At 52.6% G+C, this 21610-nt stretch overlaps 1 protein-coding gene across 4 annotated transcripts in view; it reads right to left on the reverse strand.

The window, feature by feature from the left end:
• Window positions 1-21610, reverse strand: part of BSN (bassoon presynaptic cytomatrix protein) — a 103787-nt gene that overhangs the window by 41909 nt on the left and 40268 nt on the right. For 3 of the 4 annotated variants that reach the window (XM_076346068.1, XM_076346067.1, XM_076346069.1), the window contains one exon: window positions 9649-10431. In XM_076346068.1, the coding sequence (XP_076202183.1) occupies window positions 9649-10431 (783 nt within the window). Of the gene's footprint in view, window positions 1-9648; window positions 10432-18991; window positions 19095-21610 lie in introns of those variants that run through there. The other variant, XM_076346070.1, reaches the window with a different exon arrangement.

Consider the following 21610-nt stretch of genomic DNA (forward strand, 5'->3'; position numbering starts at 1 on the left):
GACGGAGACTCTGATTTGTGTGGTCCCCCCAGCCCCACTGTCTGCTGCTGGTACCTGCCCGGGGACTGCGCGCCTCCACCATCAGCCCCCATGGTGGTGCTCAGAGCACGCTGCTTCAAAGACCCCTTCCGACCGGACCCCCTTCACAGACTTCTTGTCTTCATGAGAGCAGTGTCCGCCACAGGCAGACGTCCTCCATCTCCACCAGCGGCCCCTGCTGTGGGCAGGGGAGAGGTCTCCTGACACAGGAGCCCACGCACCCCGCCGAGCAGCCTGGATTCAAGGGTCGGTGCTACCGCGTCCTACCGGCCCCCAACAAGTCACCCCGCAAAGCTGAGCACCACAGACATGATCCAAGCAACACTACCCCTAAAGCAGAAGCAGTCTGTAATCCTGCGTAGCATGTTTGGAGGCCACCGAGCAGCCCCAGCCCAGACCCCTCTGATCCCACCCCCGCCTCTCCCAGGGCAGAGATGGCAATAACCTACTGATGTTGGGTGCCAGTCCCTGCACTGGGGACTGCTCCTGAGCTTCTTCAGCCACTGATCGTTCAATACAAGATGCAGCAGGAGCAGGAACGACTGTCCAGGCTCTTCCCCATCCCACTGAGAGCCCCCACGCCTCCCCTGTATAATGTCACATTCTTCCTCCCCTGCTTTCCTCCAGCACCTCAGGCTCTTTGCTGTATCTGACATGCCTTTAGGAGGATGCCACGGGAACCTCTTGCTTTGCCCCCGTGCCAACTGTGTGCCTGAACAAGGTGTCCGCTGAGGTCTGCCTAAACTCCCTGTGAGTGGGGCTCATCTGACGAGTTACGAAGACATCTCTCAGGCTGGTCCCACGGTGGACTGCAGTGACACTGCCCAAGTTAGCAGAGAGGCATGGGGCTCCAGGGTTGCCCCAGCAGCACAGCTGCCCGGTCTGACTTGAAGAGCAAAGGCAGAAAATCCTGTGCTAGAACCAGGTACACCTGAATTTTGTGAATGAACTGGATTTTTTTGCTCTCCGGCACTTATTTATAAAAACCTTTCTGATATTCATAAAGCACTATGGCAGCTCTAGCTTGTCCTGCTTCCTCTCTGTGCTTTTACCTTGCTATTTTTTCTGCCTTCAACCTTTCATGTGTACAACAGTAACTCTTTTCAAAGCTTCTCAAGGTCAAGAAAGTCCCTAACAAGGCGTGTTAGGGCAGTTACTGATCTTATCTCAGTCTTTCCCAGAGCGGCTCCAAACTGTGAGACCTCAGTCAGGAGATGGAAAGTTACTCAGGCCCTTCCCAGGCTGGTGAATTTTAATATTCATGGCACCCAACTTGTGAGAATATCAAATCCTCTCACAGAGATAGCCCCGTAGGTCTGTCTGCACGTCCCTGCTGCAAGGTCCCCTCCATCTCCGTGAGGATGGCTCAGGCAGGTTTCTGAAGGATGAGTCTGTTCCATGAAAGTTTCAGGGACAGAATACCATCACCCCTTAGAAGCAGATTTGCAACAACTACCACGTGTCTGCTGGGAAAAGCAATCAAAGCTTAGCAGGGGACAGGAGCTGGCATGAAGACCTAACCACGTTATATGGGCAAAAAGCATTTCCCTAAACAATTCCTTGGCACTTTCTAGGAAACACCATGATCAATACTGCACAGATGAAGTTTCACCATCAATTACAGCAGAATTAAATCCACGCTGCTGCCTAATGGGACAATACCAGTTGTCCTTCGCATTCCCAGCCTGAACCGCGGCAGGAATCGGCAGAGCCGCCCTTCCGTAGGCTCCTGTTGCTGGCCTGGCTCAGCGGAGCCAGAGAAGCCCCCTGCTCCCCCAGGGCTTGCAGGCACCGCCTCGTGCCCACCCAACACACATTGCTACCTTCTGCAGGAGCAACGGGCGGTGGTACGCCACCAACGTCAGCGAGCGATGCTGCTACAATTCACGGCAAGATGTCAGGTCTTGCAGGTTTGCCCGCGGCACCCTCTTGGAGAATATTGGCCTGTGGGTCTTGTTCTCCCTGGCTGGTCGTTGGGAGCAGGCTGCCATGCCCGGGCGGCAGCTGGCACACGGGGGCTGTGGGACCAAGGCAGCAGTGTGGGCAGCCACCCACCCCGCACCGAGGCGGTGGCTCCAAGAGCTGGCACAGCAGCTGCCTGCTCTCTTACGGGCTGTTGAGAAGGACAGCTACAGTGGAGGCTCAGGTATCACATCTGCCCTGGTACGCACCTGACCTCCAGCACTGCGGGCTGGCCCACAGCAACAATACTGATACCCCAAAAGCCAAAGGGCTCCCTGTTTTAAGCCCGAATCTTTGCATTGCCTGCTCCATGGTGAGCACTCAGGCTTTGCTCTTGACATACCCACTGGCCTTCCTGGCAAGACAGCTCAGGAGGACACCTTGGCACTGCTGGCCCAGGCAGCTTGCTAGCCCAGGAGCACAGCAATACAACAGGCAGCAGCTCCAAGTCCTAGGGCACAGCAAATATGCTCTGGAAAACCAGCCTGGCATCGGGGAAGCATCATTCACTTCAAATACATCTTCATTTAGAAGCGAGGAAGGCAGAAATCCCTTACCTCGCTCAGCCACTGTCACCCCTCTGAATATATAGTTTGGTTTTATGAACCATTGAAAACAATCTGCAGGCACGGGCAGTGGCTTCCTTCGAAGTGTTAATCAGCAGGGTTCATATACGGCTGACATTTGTCCGTTGATGATATAATTGCATCTAAAGGAGGAAAGGAATCTGGAGCGCTGGGGTTTTTTTTCTGATTAAAGAAAGGAACAGCGGTTCTTAAGATAATTTTCTAAGTGGCCAGAAGCTGAGAGCAGGCTCAGCAAGGCGAAGCCCAGTGTTTGGAGTAGTCCTAGAACCTCCAAAGACACGACCAGCAGAAGACAAGAGTCTACAGCAGACACGGAGGTAATAACTAATGGGGATCTGCAGAAAAACCAGCAGTGGGGTCCAGAGGGGCTGCAACAGCCACAGAAACATGGATTGCGTGGGTGGGACACCCGGGGACGCTGCGCATCTCCCATCTGATGGGACTCCACTCTTAGCTCAGACTGGTCTGCCGGGTTACGTATCACCACTGACCCCCAGCCCCACTTCAGCCACCCGTGCTTGCAGGAGGAGTCGGCAGGGAGCCCGGCATGGCTCAGCCCAGCAGCAGGAGCCGGCTTAATTACAGCGGGTTAGGCAGCACGGAAAACTCCTGAGTCACAGCGAGCTGTTAATTACCAATCCGTAAAGGGATTTGAGGGCTCACGCCGGCGAAGCCAACTTCATCTCACGCTGTCATACACAGCACTCTCGGTTTGACTTAAGTTTATCTGACTGACCTGAATATTTATACCCCCGGGGCTGGGGTATTTTTTAAAAATCATGATTTCTACACAAAAATTCAGGAGAAACCCAGCAATTGCTGCAGTCTGTGGCCCGCATCTCTGGCTACCTCTTCCTCCCGCAGGCAACTCTGGGGTCTAATCCCCTGCCCACCCTTCAGCATGGCACTCTGCTCCTCCTCCTGTCCCCAGAGAGGGGACCCGGCCATCTCAGCATCCAGCTGAGCCCCGAGGACCCTGTCAAGCTGTCATCGCAGGACGCCCGATTTCAGGGAAAACAGCCTCAAAGGGGTGACTGACAACAGCTGCTCCCTGCTACATCAGGGGCCGCAGAGCGTGTCCATCAGTACCCTTCGGCCCTCTGAGCCTGGTAGGAATAACAGAACCCGGATTCCTATGGAAAAATGATGCCTGCAAACTCTAAGCGCCTGTCCCTGCTTGTCACCCACCTGCCCCGTCACCATGCGCAGGCAGACGGCTTTTTGGGAAGGGTTTCATACATAGGCCATCACACGGAGGAAGGACACGGGGCTCTCCGGGCCAGCGAGCTGCCAGATCCGCAACACAGGCACTGCCTGCGCCCCAGAGGGCAAGAGGCAGGTTTTTCTTAAGGCACCTATATCCTGCTTTTCCCCCTGGAAGGACAGGGCAGGGCTGCCTGGGAACCATGCACGGCCCCAGACGCCAGATCGGGGCTGGGATTTCTGTGCTGGGACAGCGCTGAGCTGGAGGCACTCTCTTAACCCGACTAATCCTCTTTGGCCGGGAGCTACCAGCTAATAACATTCCCAGTGAGAGCACAGACCCTCGGGAAGGGGGCAAGGAGGTATGGCACACCGGGGGTCAAACATGGGCTCGTGGCTGCCGGCTCCCACCTGCAGCGAGGGCAGGCGAGGCAGGAGCCCAGCACTCCTCCCCGCTCGCTTTTTCCCCCTTCTATGAAATTTATGTGCCAACACTGAAATAATTTCGGCACAAAACCTTTCCTCAGCCCCCCTTCTCTAACCCATCCTCCAGCTGCCAGCAGCGACACCCTGTTCTGCACAAAGGCTGATCTCGTGGAGGTTTTTCCATCTTAACTGAACGCCCTTTTTCGCAGGCGTTCCTCCCTGCAGCCAAGCGCAGGAGCCGTCACAGTTGCTCCTGCAAGTAGGGCAGGCTCAGCTCCATCCTCGGCATCAGCATCTCAAACCTGAGCTGCACAGCCTCATACCCTGGGGAACTGTTCTGCTCAGGGCCCAATTTTGCCCAGCGGGAGGTCTTGGAGCGTGATGGAAAGAGAAGCCCGGGGCTTTCCGGAAAGTATTCGATAAGGTGATTCACAAGCTCTTTGCAAGAAAGGCATCTGAACGGGCTTGTTTGTACCTGGCTGCAGGTACAAGGGGAGCAGCAGAAGGGGAACATGTCCCACAGAGGACCCAAGCAAATGCTGCTCCTGCATCTTGTGGACTTGTGATATCACATCCAGGATAATGCACATAGATATATATATTACATGCATATAATAAGGAACATAACAGCATTCACTGGTGAGACCAGATAGGGAGATGCAGCAGCACACCCATGACAACGCAAGCGTTCTAAAAAGGATGCTTTGTGTAACGCATGGGGAAAGCAAGAAAACAAATGCAATTTTAGGACGCAGATGCTGCGTGGCAGGTACCAAAAATCAGCAAGAGGACCCTCCTGAGGGCAAGGCACCCGTTAGGGGTCACAGCCTGGCGCCCAGGCATCTGCAGCATTCTTCAACAAAACTTGTCACAGCTCCTGTTTCAGGCTGGTTAATTAGGCAAAGGGGCATCCTGCCATGCTTATTTAGTAACACAACATGCATAGTTCATTTGTTCCTTAATACAAAACCCCTGGAGTCAATCGGGGTCAGTCAGGGTTACTGGGAGAGCATCATGCAGCGCAGGGCAATCACGCTCCAAGCCAGCTCCTGCCAGATCACTTGCTCCCTTAGACTCTGCTGTAAACAGGCGTGACTTCTTAAATCCCCGGTGAAACGGCCCAGCACTCGGTCTTCCTGCCACGGAAACCTTTTTCCTGCCTGCGTGTCACCAGGCTGAGGCTGTAGGGAATTTGGGAGAGCCCCAAAGTGCCAGCTCTGACTTGGTGGGAACAGCTCATGGTGCTGTTCTCAGGAGCTGGCTCCTGGAGGAGGTGCGATGAGGTGGGAGGAAGCTCCAGGCACCTGCACTTTTGGTGATTCACATAAACAACTTAAGGCTGGGTAACGTGTATCATGGCAAGCAAGCAAGAGAAGTGGAGGTCAGGCACACTTTTGGGCTTCCTCTCTCTGCTGGTCATCCACAGCCTCCAGAGCCATGGGCCACCACAGCCCACAAGCTTCCCCTGGGATGTGCTGCCAAAATGCCATGCTTGTACCTGAACCCTTCAAGTGTCCTAGGCTCCCAGTCCTCACCATCATCTTCTGACCATGCCCAAAAACGCTCTGAGACCCAGGGCCAAAGGAAAGCCAGCCCTGCTGGTGGATCTCGTGGGAGCTCTGGGCTTGGAGGCACTACCCAGCTGCTCACAGGTGGGATGCTCTTGGAGCAACCTTCAGCTGGACCAGAGTGCATGAGCGCTCAGCCCACGACGGTGCAAAGACAATGAGGGAAGTGCAAGTCACCCTTTTCCTTTGGTGGCTCGGCACCTACGCAACTCAGTGAGTCCACAGAAAAAAAACAATTTTAGTATTTTCTTCTCTTTTGCTAGGTTTGAGTGCGCTCGGCTGAATGAAGCGCTGGGGAGGAGGCAGCTCCTTGGATATCTCCCCAGGCGGCTGCAGAGAGTGGGAGGGGGCGATAGGGACCCAGAGCCTCCGACTCCGTCTTTAGATCAGGAGTGGGATGGGGATGAAAATACCGTGGGTAAATAATAGCACATCTTTCCAGGGAAATCAGAAGTTTTAGGGGGCTGCAGATAGGGGCAAAGCCTTCCCCGCTTTCTGCATTTCGCTCTCAATTTTCTTCTCCCCATTTCGTAACGGCGATCGTCAGACAGCAACACCTCCCGCATCCCCCCACTGCTGAGAGCGGCCCAGAGGTTTGACCAGTTGCCCCTCCTGATGTTGACCGTGTGTCCAACTAGTTGGGACCTGTCACGTCCCGCTGGTGGCCCATCCACGCAGCAGAAACACACGCAGACGTGCAGCAGGAGGCCTGCTTCCAGCGGCATGCAACAGCCTAACGCGGTCTCACCTCCACCAGCAGGCTACTACATCTCATGAGGTCTCTCTAAGCACGCGGCTCCCCTTCCCAAGGACCTGCCCTGGCCACATGCTCCCTCCAAGATCCACCACAGCCACGTGCAGGGACTATTCCTCAACAGTGGTGATGAATTTGGAGGTGAGCGCATGCTGAAGCACTAGGGTTAGTGGGTGTTAGGATGCCTTTCACCCCCAGCATTATGCCTGATGCCACCAAGGAGCTGGGGTCCCCCCAGGGAAGTGGTGCTGCCAGCGTGCCCTCCAGCTCCCATCGCACTACTGGGGTCATCCAGCCCCCCAACAAGTACCAGTTTCAGTTCGGGTGATGTTTCCCACTGAGCTGCGACAGCCCGCACGGATATGGGGAGAGCAGTCTCCCTCAGCGCGAGTTCATTAGTGCCTCTCTGGCAGTGGAGATGACCTAGTTAGCGAAAATACTTGTCCTGTATGAGGGATGCAAACATTATTTAGGGTTTTTTCCCCTCCCGAGATGGTTACACAGTTTTGCTATGAAACTATAACTACATGCAGCCCACCTCCAACACCGGGACAAAGCCTCGACTGCTTGCAGTGATGATACAACTTTATTTGCAGAAAATGGATTCTTCTAGCACTGTTTTACTGCAAAACTCCATCCTTCCTCCAAAAAACAGGCCACTGTGGCCCATGCCCTCTCCCTCCCTGTGACTCACGCCGTTTGAAGCCGGGGGTGAAGACTTTGCCCAGGCTCCAGCAGTTCATACAGAGGATGCTGCCCGTCCCACCCACAGCTCGCGCTCCTCCGCACGTACCCGACCTCAGCTCAAATCTCCTCATTAGTTTGCATGCAGCTTGCAAGGGCAGTTTACAGTAAAGGTCCTAATTCATGAAGCAATTAATGGATCAAGCCTTGCTACTTCAAAGAGCAAGTTCTGGTATTTGTGTGAATCTCGGGGCTCGGGACAAGCTCATGTGAGCTGCGGGCAAAAAGAGCAACGTTGACCACAGAGCAATTTTCTCAGATCAAGCAAACCTAAAGCCTGACTGCATTAACAGATCTTGCAATGTTTTCCTTTTCACAGAAAGTATTTGTTAAGAACATTCACAGCTCAAGTGTTGCATTTATTCCTCAACTCTTAAAAAAAAAAAAAAATCCCATAAACCAACCCATTTATTCCGAGCTGGATAATGGTTCTACGTAAAGGGAAACAAAACCCAAGACATCACAAAACCCGGGTGGGACCTCGCTGTGGGTCTTCACCCTATGTGAAGGCACGTGGATATTGCAGTGATGAGCAGCAGCAAGAAACCCTAAGACGGACATACGTGCAAGGGTGAGTTTGCCAAGGGTGTCTGAAGGCGTTTACTCAAGAGTTGAGGGAGCCAAGACAGAGTCCAGCCTTCAAAATCCGAAATTTAATCCCAGGTGTCAGCTAGTGACCCTGGAGACAAGCGCTGGGGAGAGGTCACCTTTCCGTGGTACCGGCAGAGAGCACCATGTTATTGGGTACAACCCAAGCCCAAATTAATTCTCTAATTAATTAACTAACAGACAGGTGTCAAAGGGAGCACATTAAAGCCATTTCACCAACCCGAGAGCTTTCTGAAGCCTGGAAACACATCGTTGCCCAAGGGCACGCCAACACAGGGCTTCAGCCCTACCCAAGGGACTACACAATGCTTGGACACCTTATCTTCTCGCCCAAGCCCTCGGGGTAGGAAGGAAGCAGTGTTAGGAGCAACAAGCAGAGCGTTTCAGTCGAAAACGGTATTATGTACAAGGAGGCGGCCATCTGATGGGTTTACACCTCCACGCGCACCCTGTGCACCGTGCTGGGAGAGCAGCTCTCCTCTGCCGCGAACGTGACCGTGAACAGCAGCAGCTTCAGGAAGAGGAGAAAATTACTGGGTGTAATTGAAACTGCAGGGAGGAGCTAGGAACATAAAATGTAATTATCCACCATGGAATGGAGTCAAGATTAGCAATCCTACTTCTGGTCATTTAAAGTTCCCATTAACTTTCCCATGTGCTGATGATACCGATTTTGTGTCTTACTAGCTGCGAGATGCAGCACTTCAGAAGAAAGCCCTGGCGTCCTCTTGTAATGGTCTCAAATCGCCCGTAGAGGAGGGAGTGAAGGTCTAGACTTTAACTGAGGTTTTCTCCAAGGGTGTGGAAGACCTCCCTCCCTAGCTAGCAAGGGGGGAGGAGGGAGTAGGAGGATGCTCCAGCTGAGCCCCAGTTGCACCACTCTCCTCTCCTCTCCAGGCATCGGTGGCTAGAGTTGGCTAAGGTGCCTTTTTGGTGCTTGGGAAGATGATCTGGGTGGGCATCACAATGATTCAGAGACCTCCTAGACTATAGTTGGTGAGGTTGGGTAGACCTCGGACCACCTCCACCTCCTTCCCCTCTCCTTGCACTCCATCTCAGCAGGCTGCATGATCCCCAGCCAATTCATATCCAAACGGCACCATGGACATCTCCACATCCATCCTCCCCTCAGCCCACTCCCCTGCCCTGTCCCCAGGCACAACGGCGCAGGGCCCTTGCCAGCTGGAGAGGGCAGCAAACTCCAACAGGACACTGCATGCCCTCTGCTGATTTGAAATCCTCCTGCTGAGGTCCTGCCACCGTCCAACCCCGTACCATTTTCCTTGCACCCTCACCATCTGAGGATGCAGGAGCTGCAGGACATCCTTCACCAGCCTCCTCCCAAGCCTGGCCAAGGCGTCCGTCCACAGCACCAGGAGGAGGATGCTTGTTGGTGACTCTGGCACCTGCATGACCTGTTTCTATTTCCTCACCCTGTCCACTGACTCCTTGGACACCTTTGGGGAGCAATGGGCGCTGCTGGGGGCGTCCCAAACAATGGCCACTCCTTGCTCCGCTCCTCGCGTGAAACCAGCATGAAATCAATGTACACATATGAAATCCATGTCTTTGTCAAGAGGTGGAGGACCACGGCCTCCAACCCTGGGGCTTCCCCTGGGAGGGACCTGGCTTCAACAGCTTCTTAAAGGCTTTTTTAAACCTTTGAAGGAAAACGCACTATCTTTCCTCCATTTTAAGCGAGGAGAGAGCACTGACCCTCGGCTCAGAAGGCACCCGCCCCCACCAGCCCCCTTACCTCCACCAGGTGAGGCGTGGGGTTGAAGCCACACATGTTGCAGACCTGCTGCCGGCAGGTCGTGCAGGTGTTGTAGTTGGGGGGCTCACCGGAGCCCACGTTGATCTCCGCCTTGCAGAGGGGGCACGAGACCTTTGCTTTCGGCACTTCCTTTGGCTTGACGCCCTGCTCCGGCTTGCCCGGCTTCGTGGCCGGTGCGGCACCAGCCCGTCCCTGTGCCCCTGGGGCTTTGGGACCAGCTTCTTTGCTGGCATCGCTGAAGACGATTTTTGGAGGCACTTTGCCAGGAGACGGCTGGCTTGGAGGGGGGACCTCTGGCTGAACAGACATGAGCGTGCTCGCCTGGGTCAGGAGGGACGCCCCAAAGCCGAAGAGCTTCCCTGTGAGCCCCTCCTGGGGCTGCTCTTGTGCTCCAGCCCCGGGGGCCAGGGCAGCAGGCTTCGCCCCTGCATCTCCCGTCGTCTTTCTCTGCTCGGAGGAGGAAGGCTTGGCTTGCTGATGCTGCGGGGAGGACCTGGCTGCCTCCTGAGGTTTTGGCTGGCCTTGGCCGTGCGGTTCCCTCTGCGGTGTCGTGGGGTGAGGTTTGGGTGGCTCGGGTGGCAGGGCGCGGGCGGCCGGCGGGGACTTATCTGCACCCGGAGGCGGCGGGTGCTTGGCTGGGGAGTGGGAGGGGGACGGCGAAGGAGAGTGCAGCTGCTGCTGGCTTTTGGAGCGAGGAGCGGTGGTCATGTCCATCCCCAGCGCCCGCTGCATCTGGCAGTTCAAGCACAACCATTCCTTCACCTGCGAGAGAAGGAGACGACACGGGCAGTGAGCGGCGGGCAGGCTACAGCCGCCCGCAGGCAGCCCCAGAGCACCCTTAGGTTCCCCTAAACAGCCCCTACGTAGCTGTAGGAACAAGGCGTCAACCCCTGAAAAACATTTTGGTACCACGTTCTTCATGAAAGTATCTTGCAGTCACGGTGAACAGACCCCATCTGTCACAGGTACCCACGGCACAACACGCCGGTGCGAAAGCAAGCTTTAATTAGCATTGGTTTGCTTCCAAGGCTTCTGCTGTAAAGCTCCTGCTAGCCACGAGGCTCTGCCTGCAGGCAGCCCATTTCATGCCCCTCCCGGGGGAGAGAGGCCTTTCTGAGGGCTCCCAAGCCCCACCACCTCCCTAAAGCCCTTTTTTTTTCCCCCCTCCCGCTTGGCGACCAGAGCTAGCAAGGAAAACAGCCAGGGCCCCTCAGACAGGAGCAGAGGGCTGGCAGGAGGTCCAGCGCAGCTCTGCAGAGAGATGCTGCTATAATGCACACGTACAATTGCAACGCTCCCCAGCGCTGGCACACTGTCCGCTGCCGCCCAGCACCTCCCGGGGGAAAAGCTGCCGTGACATGCCCGATGCTTCCCCAGGGCCAACAGAGAGGGCTTTTCCGGAATCGGTGCGGTGGTTGTGATATTCCACCCAAAGATTTGGCACTGCAGCCCATAAGGGACAGCAGGGAGTGGGTTCTCCTTGTATGATCCTGTGCTGCTGGGCAGGCAAAGCGCCGACTGGGGACTAAACAGTTAATTTTCACTCTCGCCACGATGAACTTTTGGATGCAAATGAAAAATACAATGCTCCCTGGCTAAGTGGTGATAAATGAAAGACTTCCCCCCTTGAGAGACATTCCCTGTGACACGCTAATGTCTGAATTAAGTTAATTAAAGAGGCCATATAAAAGCTGTGAGCCTTCCCATACGAGGAATCCCCAGGATGCTCAGAGGCTGTGCAAATATTAATATATAGCACAGTCAGCAGGACAGCTGGGCCTGCCTGCAAAAGATTTCTCCGAGACAAACAACTAAGGTGGCAAAAAGGACCAGAGCATTCCCAAAAACCGGAGTGGCATCCAGGCCAAGTGGACCCAGAGCTCAGCATGGGCTGCTGCCCGTGCAGCACCCGACAGTTCCCAGCCCCTGCGCCCTCCCACAGGCCAGCACGCGCCGCACGAGATGCGGATTTTCCCGCCTTTCATTTCAGGAGCCATCTCCTCATCCCAGTGTTAAGGATCAACTCTAAGGCTTGGCTTAATCCCCGCTGCAGGGACATTAACTGCCCCATCGCCTCGCCCAGCCCCACGTCTCCAGGTCTGCGTGGCCTTTTGGTCCTGCAGTTGGAGGCACAGGTGCTGCACAACTGATTCATAACCTGGCCACGGGGTTTTTCCCCCTACACTCCAACCACAGGCACGTTTTGACCTTTTTCTGCTCACAGGAGCTGCCTGCAGAGATGCAGTCGGGTGTTTCGGCAGGTCCTGTGACGGGACAGGACGGCGAGTCCCCCAGAGGGGAGGCAGGTGTGCCCTGAACCTCTCCTTACAGGTCCCCCCCCCAGGAGGGCTCTCATAAAGCCCAGCCTTCAAACAATAAACTTTTTAAAATAGCGGAAATTCAGATCAACTAGGAAAGATGAATCAAAATTAGAGGCGTGCATGAACAAACCTCCGCCTGCCCACTGTGCCCCTTCCACTCTCTGCCCAGCACCTGGCTGGCTCATCGGGTTGCAGAGAGCTCTGCATTGACTCTTAGTCTCCAGCAAAGCTCTTCCCATCACCTTACAAGCCTGGTTGCATGTCAGCTCTGTGCTCTTCTTGGCCTTCACTGTGCTTGCTGAGCTCCCACACCACTATCCCCACCAGCCTCTGCTTGAGTATTTCACTCAGAGCCGAGTGAAAAGCAGCCTCAATTTTTCCCCAGCAATTTTGCGTTACAACATTGTTTCTCCAAGCCGTTCCAAACGAGCCACGTTGTATTTAGTTCCTGAAAATATTGCTTTAGTCTTTATAACTTCTTATGGTCTTGCTGTCTCTCCTCTGACATAGAATTCCCTGCGTTATTTTTGCTTTCGCATCCCCTGGAATTTCTTCCCACTATTCTATTTCAGGAGAGCATCTCCCTGAAATCCCGTCAGCTTTGCCCGCCGTCCCCATCAGCTCCGATTAAGGGAGAACCAATCTTTTCTGTTCAGGTTCTCTCTCCCGGCAAAGTTCCCAGTATCCAAGAAATGCAAATCTTCCCTCTCCACATAAGCTCCTTACCCACACTTTAAGACCCTTCGGCGAGGTGGAAATTGGGGGAAGAGGAGATCTCCCCAGACCCACCGTTGCGGCTGTTTGCACCTAGATTTTAAGGGACCATGACCGCAAGGTACGCGGCAAAGGACACGCTCCACGCTCCTGCTTTTGTATAGTCTGCGTTTATTGTAGCCTGGCACAAGATTTAGCTTATTTTCTGGAACAGGAAAAATACTTTGCCGCTCTCCTGCGTAAACTTCCAAACAATGAAACAAAATATTGAGGGAATTCAATTGATTGCCCTCAACTGTCTGCCAGCTTTAACGAGAAGCAAGCACTGCTGGTGAATACTGAACAGCTCACAGCTCCGGCTTTGCTGGTTCACCCCCTCCCCACGCCACGCACGGTGCGGGCTTTGCCCCTGGCCAAGACCTGTGCAGGAGAACCGCTCCCCGGGCAGCGGGAGGTACCGGCCCCGGGTCCCACAGCCGTGCAAGCTGCGTATGGCTCATGGACAAGCCCACCAGGATCTTCCTGAGCTCAGGGGCTGGGGGACAATGCGATCGTTGAAGCTTTCTCACTTTCCACAATAAGCCTGGCTTATACAACCGAGACAGAGAAAAGCCAGGGGGCTTTCAGATGGGATAGAAACCATCAAATTGCTCTCAGTGACTTGGTGAACAACGGCTGCGGAACGTCTGTCCTGAGGAGCAGGAGAAAGCTGCAGGGAATACAGTGGGGCGGTGCACTCCCAGAGCAAGCATTTGAAATGTAAATTTAGCTGGGATTATCACAAATTGCCTGACCGGCCTCTACTGATGCAACCGATGACACAACGTGTGGATTACACAGATCAAAGACGACTTAAAGGATCCGGGAGGGAAGATAGTAAAGAGGAAAGGCCAAGTCGTCGTGCCAAAGATCCTTCCCTCAAGAAAGAGAAAGGAGGACGGAAAAGCCTGGGCGTAAATCTTTACTAATCCAACCCCTGAAAGTTTTGATTTGGTGGAGAACTGGGCAAATAAGACACAGAAATAGATGAAACGGTGGACTATTCGGGTGGCTTGCATCGCTGTCCTCTAAACACTCCTCCTCTTGCCTGCAGGGCAAGAATAGGAAAAGAATAATTATCCTATTGCCTCTTCATCACTGCTAACAGTCTGGGTAACTAGCAAAATGAAATGTCTATCAGTGAGAGGATAAAAACCCAAAATTATTGAAAACTCTAGTTCCAGCTCACCTTCTGGGAATGCTGAAGTCACTGTTATACCCTAAAATAAGGGGAGGTAAAGCTGCACTCTCTTGAATAGCCTGAGACCGGCTGCTCAGAGCATGCTAGTCTCCTCCACCCCAGGAAATCTGACTGGGGGAAATACTGAAAAATACAAATAAAACGGGGATGTAGATAATAGCTCTGAAACCGAACTGACGCCTCAACGAAGAGCGAACGAGGCCAGCTAAAAGCGAAGGCGGCGGCTGTGCAAAACGGAAGGGCCCCATTAGAAATATAAAAGCAGCAAATATCGGAGGAGCTCCGCACACCAACGTCGACCGAGAAGCTGTGAAGTACTTAAACCATATGAAAACAAAGGAGCTTCAGGAAGCTCCTGAATACTGCTCTTGGGGAGCAGTAGGAAGGATTGATCGAGGGCATCAGGGACAAAGGCCATCCTAGAAAGGACAGAGGTCTGTCACTGGGTGGAGATGATAAAAGCTGTTAATGAGACTGATATGGCAGAAGTGCTGTAATTACTGTCCTCGAACACTTGGAAAGAAGCAGGATAACGCTCATTACGAGGATGAAGCATTTCCAGCTTATTAGCAATGGAGAAGAACATTCAACAACATCTACCAGCACCAGAAGATACTTAAATTTGGCAGATCTGAATAACTTTACATCCAAGAGACCTAAGAGAGCTAAGAAAACTGCTGCGTGCTGATGTTCATTTTTAAGAGAAAATTTTAGAAGACTGGAAGAGTCTTCTGCTTGAATATCCAAGAAGGCAGAGGCATGGCCTGAAGGGGACAGCTAGCCAGGCATCTGTCCGAGACAGAAAGACGGCGCTGGACTCACGCAGCAGAGAACTGAAGGGCACGCGTATACGCCAGCCAACGTGGTTTTTGGAAAAATAGGTCATGGCAAGCAAACCTGATTTTATTCTCTGCACATTTGATATTAGTAACGCACAGAAGCAGTATCTTTGATGTCCAAAAGGTGTTTTGACCTAGTAATGCATGACATGTTGACAAAAAAAAAAGTACTATAAAATATGAATAGTGAATATGCTAAATGGATTTCAGACTAGTTACCTGGCTGATCTGGCAGACAAGAAGGATTCACCACCGCTTAAGTATCTCACTATGGCTAACACCACTCACAGACGGCAGATTTTGGCAAAACGATAAACATTGACGAAGACGAGTCTCTGCTGCCTGGCAAACCTGCGCTCGCTCCGTGTGGGAAGGCTGGAGCTGCAGATAGGGGTGAGGAGGTGGCTCAGCCTCCTCCTCCAGCACCAAGGGACTCCTTCCAGATCCCCCAACGGTTCCACACCGACATTTTAAGGAGATTGGTAAAACACTGCGGGAGATACAGACCGGATCTGTAAGAGTGATTCTAGGGATGCAGAAAATGTCTGAAATGAGAGAATTAAAGAGGTTGATCTTTTTCGTTTATCAAAGAGAAGATTAAGAAGTGACTTGATTACGATATAGCGGCACATTCAGGGGAAACAATATCAGGTACTAAAAGGTTCTTAATTAGGCAGAAAAAGGCATAAAAAGAACTAATGACTGGAAATGGAAGCCAAATATATTAAGCATTGCTTTTAACAGCAGATGTTTCAAACCATTAAAGCAAATTATACACATGCTGTTGGGCTCAGCAGAAGACTCGGGGAGGTAAAGCTTGCAGGCCTTTCATCTATAAGGTATTTTATAGCCGTACTGATCTCAAAAGCTTTGAAAGTTTGAACCATCGTGTCTTTACTGACATTCGGTACGTCTGCATCCAACGCCTGACCTGCCCCAGCCCCGCGCGCAGCACCCAACACACCCATGACCACCAGCCTTACCCTTCCCTCCGCAGACCCCCTGCAACGTCCCAGACTATTCCTCTAACTCCCCTCCCAAATCCTGCTATTCCCTAATGCGCGGACGGGTCTGCACCCTGCAGGCTCTTGTGGGGTCACCGCTGCCGGACGTGCCTCCCCCTCTCAATGCCGTCCCGCAGCCGCGAGCACCGACCACTTCCAAATCCCATTAGGAATGAAAACCTTCAAATCAGCATCTCCTTTAAAAAAAAAATTGTAGGTAGGAATATACACAGCACATGCTGGCTGTGCTCAGGGCAGATTTAAACACCGATAAGAATTATAGGTGGGCACATGCACGGCGGGCCAGATCCTGACCCCCTGCAGAGGGGTGCAGTACAGGAGAGCAGTGTTTTGCACAGGCGTGTAGGGGCGACCAGAAAGCATCCCTGTGCACTGCAGCTTACCGATCCCTCTAGAAAAACACCAAGAAGTGCACCCAGTTAAAAATTATCTGAAACGATAGAGACAGCTTGAGTTTATAAGGCTTCTGAAGTTATTCTAACACCACCTATTTTAGGAAACTATGTGGAAACAGCCCGTCCCCTGGATTTGTTACCAGGAGATGCAAGGGAGCGCTGGTAATGTGCAGGTTGTTTTGTTCTCCTGAGGTAAGACAATACAGCTCTAAAAGTATCCCAAGTATAGAGTTCAGCCTTTGCAGTAGACAGGAGAAGCTTTAAAATGAGCTGTAAGCAGAAAGACTTCTTAATTAAACATCCGAGATATCTTCAAGCCAAATTTTAGGATTATAATGAAGAATAATTCTGTCTTTGCTGAGGGTTGGTTATTTCGGACCATTTGGACATCACCCAGGATGCTTTCCTACTGCATAAAGATAATAAACCCAAAAAGTATCGGAGAGCATTAGATGACCATATTTAAGACTTTGGAGACTTGAGACTGAATGGTTCCTCACCAGCTCTACCCACTTACAACACCTCACTGCAGCCAAAGCCATCTGACCTTGCTAGCTATACCACCCTGTATCAGAGGAGCACAGTTCATCTGACTTGGTTTAGGGGATTATGTTAGGCTGGGAAGAACAGCTCCCAGGTCACCTTGAGTCAAGCATGGCCAATCCCACCCGAGGTTGACCACTTTGAACAGGACGGAGCAAAGGAGCTTTGTTCAGCAGAAGATACAACCCATCCTCCTCTGGCATGAGACAACAGGATGGACAACTAGCTGAAAAACAAGAAGCCAAGGTTCATGGGAAATCAGAGAAGAAAAGGAGTGTGGGTTTTCTCCAAGTTGCCCAAAATGTGTGTATTTAATATTCTACAAAACTGGAAATCCTGAAAAAAACATATTTGGGAAGAGGAAGACAGCGAGCCTTCGGGAGGAGCTCTTCGACTCCGCACGCCCCGAGCAGGCACCTGCCCCAGAGCCGCCTCCCATGAAGCCAGCCCCCAGCAGAGACACCCCAGGGCTACGGTCACAGCTCCCTCCTCTGCCTTTCGCAGCCACCAGTACAGCCAGAACTAGAAGAGTATAAAAATAACCAAAGCTGGAATTGGGTAACGAAGGTACTGTGTTAATCAGACTAATAGGGAGGCTCGATGCCAAGATCACTGACTGGATGAAGAAGGGTTTCATTAATGGGTGCTACTGGCTTATCCCGGAGGAACCGTGCAACAGCCTGGCCTCTCCCTAGAGCTGCAAGTGCTGCCAGTGACCTGCCTGAGAGTGTCCTTACGTGCCTTCAATTCATCAGCTCTGCCTGCAGATGAAGAACTGTCGTCTCATGAAATCAGCCAGTCAGCGAAACATCCCTTCCCCTCCGCGCCTCCCGGATCCGCTCTAGAGGAGCTCTCCGGGGGGCACGTCTTGTGTTTTACATTGTCATGCTGAAGTCTGCCAAAGCCACGTACCCTACAATTAAAGCGACATCCTGACCCAAGAGAAAAGGCAGTGCTAAAGGCAGCCCTCGGCTAGAGAACAGAGGGAACAGCAAGCTGCCGTGGGGAGCTGGGGCACTGCCGGGAAGGCAGGAGGTGGGAATGGCTGTAGGAGAGCAGGGAAAGCTCAGCAAATCCTGGAAGAACTGCTGATGCACGGAAAAAGCTAAAGGCACTGCGTGGAGAAGACTTCCCACACCATCTCAGACTGGCTGGTGGAGCATACGACAAATACAAATATATGCCTTATTCTGAAGTTTTGGGTTTGTTTTTTAAAGCAGGACTATTGCTGACTTCTCCTACAGCAACACAGGGACAGCTTGCCACAAAGCTCACACAGCGAGGGTAAGAAAAGCAGCCCCTGTTGCTTGGATCAGCGCACAGCCTGCGTGCAAATGAAATGAGAAGCCTGCAAAGCATCCCGTGGGAGGCTGCAATGTGGTGTACCAGCCAGGGTCTGATCTGGGTGGGGGGGGAACAGATAACGTCAGGAGATGAAGTCTCCTAGAGCACCTCTGGAGGACCATGAGCGGCCCAGGGTGCAGGAGCTGTTGTGTGTCCCTGGCCAGGCTGCGTGTCAAGACATCACCAAAATTCACGCGTGCGTCCAGGTGGAGAGGAGGCGGGTGCAAACACGCAGGCAGCATGGGCTGAAGCTTCCTGGTCCAAATCTAAAGCACGGGTTGAGGAGAGCCCAGGGCTCCAGAGGGACTGGGTGTTTCGGCACTTAATTGACAGGGGAATTGGTCGCCAAGGCACTTCTGAAAAAGGCCACCTTATGCTCATCTTTATCTTCAAACATCTCAATACAAATAAAATCTAGTCCTTAGCACTCCTGCCCAGAAGGGGAAGCCACCGAAGCCGTCAGTAATCATCCTGCTAATGCTTGCCAGAAAATAATCAACTTGCTTGCTCGCTGGCGAGCAAGAGGAACCAACCCCCAAACTCATCTCCTTCACTGCAAACAACAGATGGGAAACCGCGTTTGTTCAGAGAATCGAGCTGCGGAATAAGACAGTGCCATTTCATCCTATTAGTCACTTCTTAACCAGTTTCCTTTTCTCTAGCTAGCACTCCCCGAACTAACCGAAGGCTGCTAGAGCAAGACTTCTTCTCTCACCAAAGGGCATCAGGAGGCATTAACCCACGAGAGGCTCTGCAGACCCGCTGGGTTTTAAAGGCAACCTCCAGCTCCTGCGCCTCGCTGTTTGGACGATCTTTACCCACACCATGCAGCCACCGGTACACAGAGATGAAGCAAACGTTCAAAGAAAATAATTGCACGCTGCAGAGCTTTGCAACTAACCTTGATCTGCCGTCACACGCAGGACGGCACTCCCCCGGTAGCATCCCCCATGGCTCAGGTGCCGATCAGGCTGCTAGCTCCTCGGGAAGCGCAAGCATCCCCTTCTTCACCACTCGCCCTTGCTGGTGGAGAGAAATGGATGGGCAGAAGGAAACCTTTCCAGCACCAGACTCAGCGCTGCTCCTCTGCTCTCCCCAGAGCATGGGTCCCCCCTGCCAAAGCAAGGCGCTGCCTAACTAAGCACGCTGGCAGTGCCACCGCCCGAGGCGAAGGGACAAGTCCTTCCAGTTCATTAGGGAAGGCTTCTTGTGCAATTTGCTGCCTCACTAGCTCCTGTTTAGACGGCCTTTGTTCCCTGTCTGCAGGAGCGCATGAAAGGTTTGGACGTCTGTACGTGCTCAGAGGATGCTGTCCCCTGGGCTCGGCCAGGGAGGATCGCGAAGAGCTCACCCCAAGGTTTTAACCTCTTGAGCTTTGCACGCTGATGTGCTCTAAGTGCAGCCCCAGGTCCCCTCCTGCTCCGTAACAGAGGACTTCCACACAAGCCCTCTTGGTCAAGGAAAGCCTAATGGCTTGCTTTGCCGTTTTCTGCTGCTGCTCCCCTACCCTGCTGCCAGCCGAAGGACAGACATCCAGAGTAACAGGAGCCTCCAGTCCTGCTCACTTATTGTCTTCTGCAGAAATAAAATAGCAGCCCGGGAGGAAGTGGGGGAGCTCAAAACTTTCCATTCACTGGTACCTCCTGCCCAAAGCAGAGAAATACATGAGGCCACGGGGTTTCTCTGGGTGCACCCACAGTGCAGATGTGGCTACCACGTAGAGCAGTGATGCAATTCATAGCTATAACGCTATAAAGAGCATAGGCTGCTCTCAATAAATAGACTTATAACAGATTAATTTAAAAGCAGACCAGTTTCCTAACGGTAACACAGAATAAAATCATCATTTGCTTACTGCATGGCTCCACATTTATTCATTTACTGCATGGCTCCACATTTATTCAGTTATGAGTGGGCCCTGTTGCATCCTTACCCATGAGCTTCTGCCTCCTTTGGGAACCCTCCTGGACAATTACAGTAATAGGAGATAATGGCTGTAGCTCAGGGACTAAACTAAACACGCTTGAATATTTGAAGGTCCTTTTACGCCCCAAACTTTGCATTACCTTGGCAGCATCAATATCTGAGAACAGTACAGCAGCAGTCAGGGCGGAGGATTGTGATCCCCTGACCCAGTAGCAAGTGTCTGGGTCAGAAGTTTTTAAACAATAAAGACAATCCTGGCACTAGCGTAAATAGACCAAAGCATTTCCAGAGGCAGAGTCACAGACCAGGTGTTGTGGCCTCACATTTTCTCCAGACCGAAGGAGCCAAGTTAGGTCTCATTTATCCTGGGCCAATATGTATTTATGAGTGAAGCCGCTGGAAAGACCAACTTCTGCAAATGAACATATCGGAGTGGATCAGCGCATCAAAGCAGAATGTATTTTCTGTCTTTCTTTTTTATTATTCTGGATTAAATATGTAATAAATGCTCTTGTAGAATTTAAGGCCTGAAGATAGACAAGTCATTGCACAATCTTTTTACATACCTAAACAGATTTAATTGCTCAATTATTCCAGATAAACACGATAAGCCCCCTGCCATGAATAATTTATAATTCAGCTAGCCACACAATCTATGAAACACAAATCTATGGCTGCAGCAAACGAAAAGCGAGCAGATGCCGTGATCCTGCGACACCCCGGCTTGTTACCAAACGTTGGCCAAAGGAGCAATAGCATAAGCTGCCCAAGGCAGGTCTGATCTTGCTTGAAATCACTCAGCCTGTATCTTCATTTGGGTTATCGTGTTGCTCAGAGGATGCAAATGTTGAACAAATTAAATAGGCACAAAGTTCAGATGGGCACCTGGGAGGAGACGGGCACAGTACATCCCCCCTTCTGTTCACGGTCTGGGCTGTGCTGGGACAGCCCTCCTCAGGAGCTGGCTGTACTGGTTTCTCCCGGAATTTCATTAGATGACGGTGACGGAGCTTAAGAGCCGCAGTGAAGCCCAATGGGACACAGCGCACTGGAGGATGGAGGCCTGCGGGCGCTATCATGAGGGACGGCACTCAGGACCCCGCAGAGGAGGCGGGGGAAAAGAGGACTGCTGGGGGGGGATGAAAGGTCCTGTCCAGCCGGGACTTACCACGCTTGGATAGGAGAGAGCCAAGAGAGGGACCTGGAAGGTGTCCAGAAGGAGGGTTAATCCTAAACCCATGACGAAGCCATCGCAGGCAGCCCCCTTCCCATGCAGAGGAGTAACAAACCGCAGCGCTGAGCACCGCCCCGGGAAAACTGTTGTACCAACCACACATCAATGGGTAGGAGGGGCAGGTACCACCTTCGGGCTCCAGCGACCCCGAACGAACGCAGAAGGCTTTCCCACGGGGCTCGTGGCCATATCATAAACCTTGAGCATCTTTATCGCTCTCCGAGAAGCGGACGAGAGGCGCTGGGTGGATTTCCTCCAGCCTGGGCACCCAGCACCGCCCTTCCCTGCCCCGCTCCCCGCTCTTTCTAATACACGCTCCCGCATCTCAGTTTTATTTATGCTGCTGCTTCGTTCCAACAA

This window comes from Aptenodytes patagonicus, chromosome 8 (genome assembly GCF_965638725.1).
Source record: "Aptenodytes patagonicus chromosome 8, bAptPat1.pri.cur, whole genome shotgun sequence".
In the NCBI taxonomy this organism is placed as follows: domain Eukaryota; kingdom Metazoa; phylum Chordata; class Aves; order Sphenisciformes; family Spheniscidae; genus Aptenodytes; species Aptenodytes patagonicus.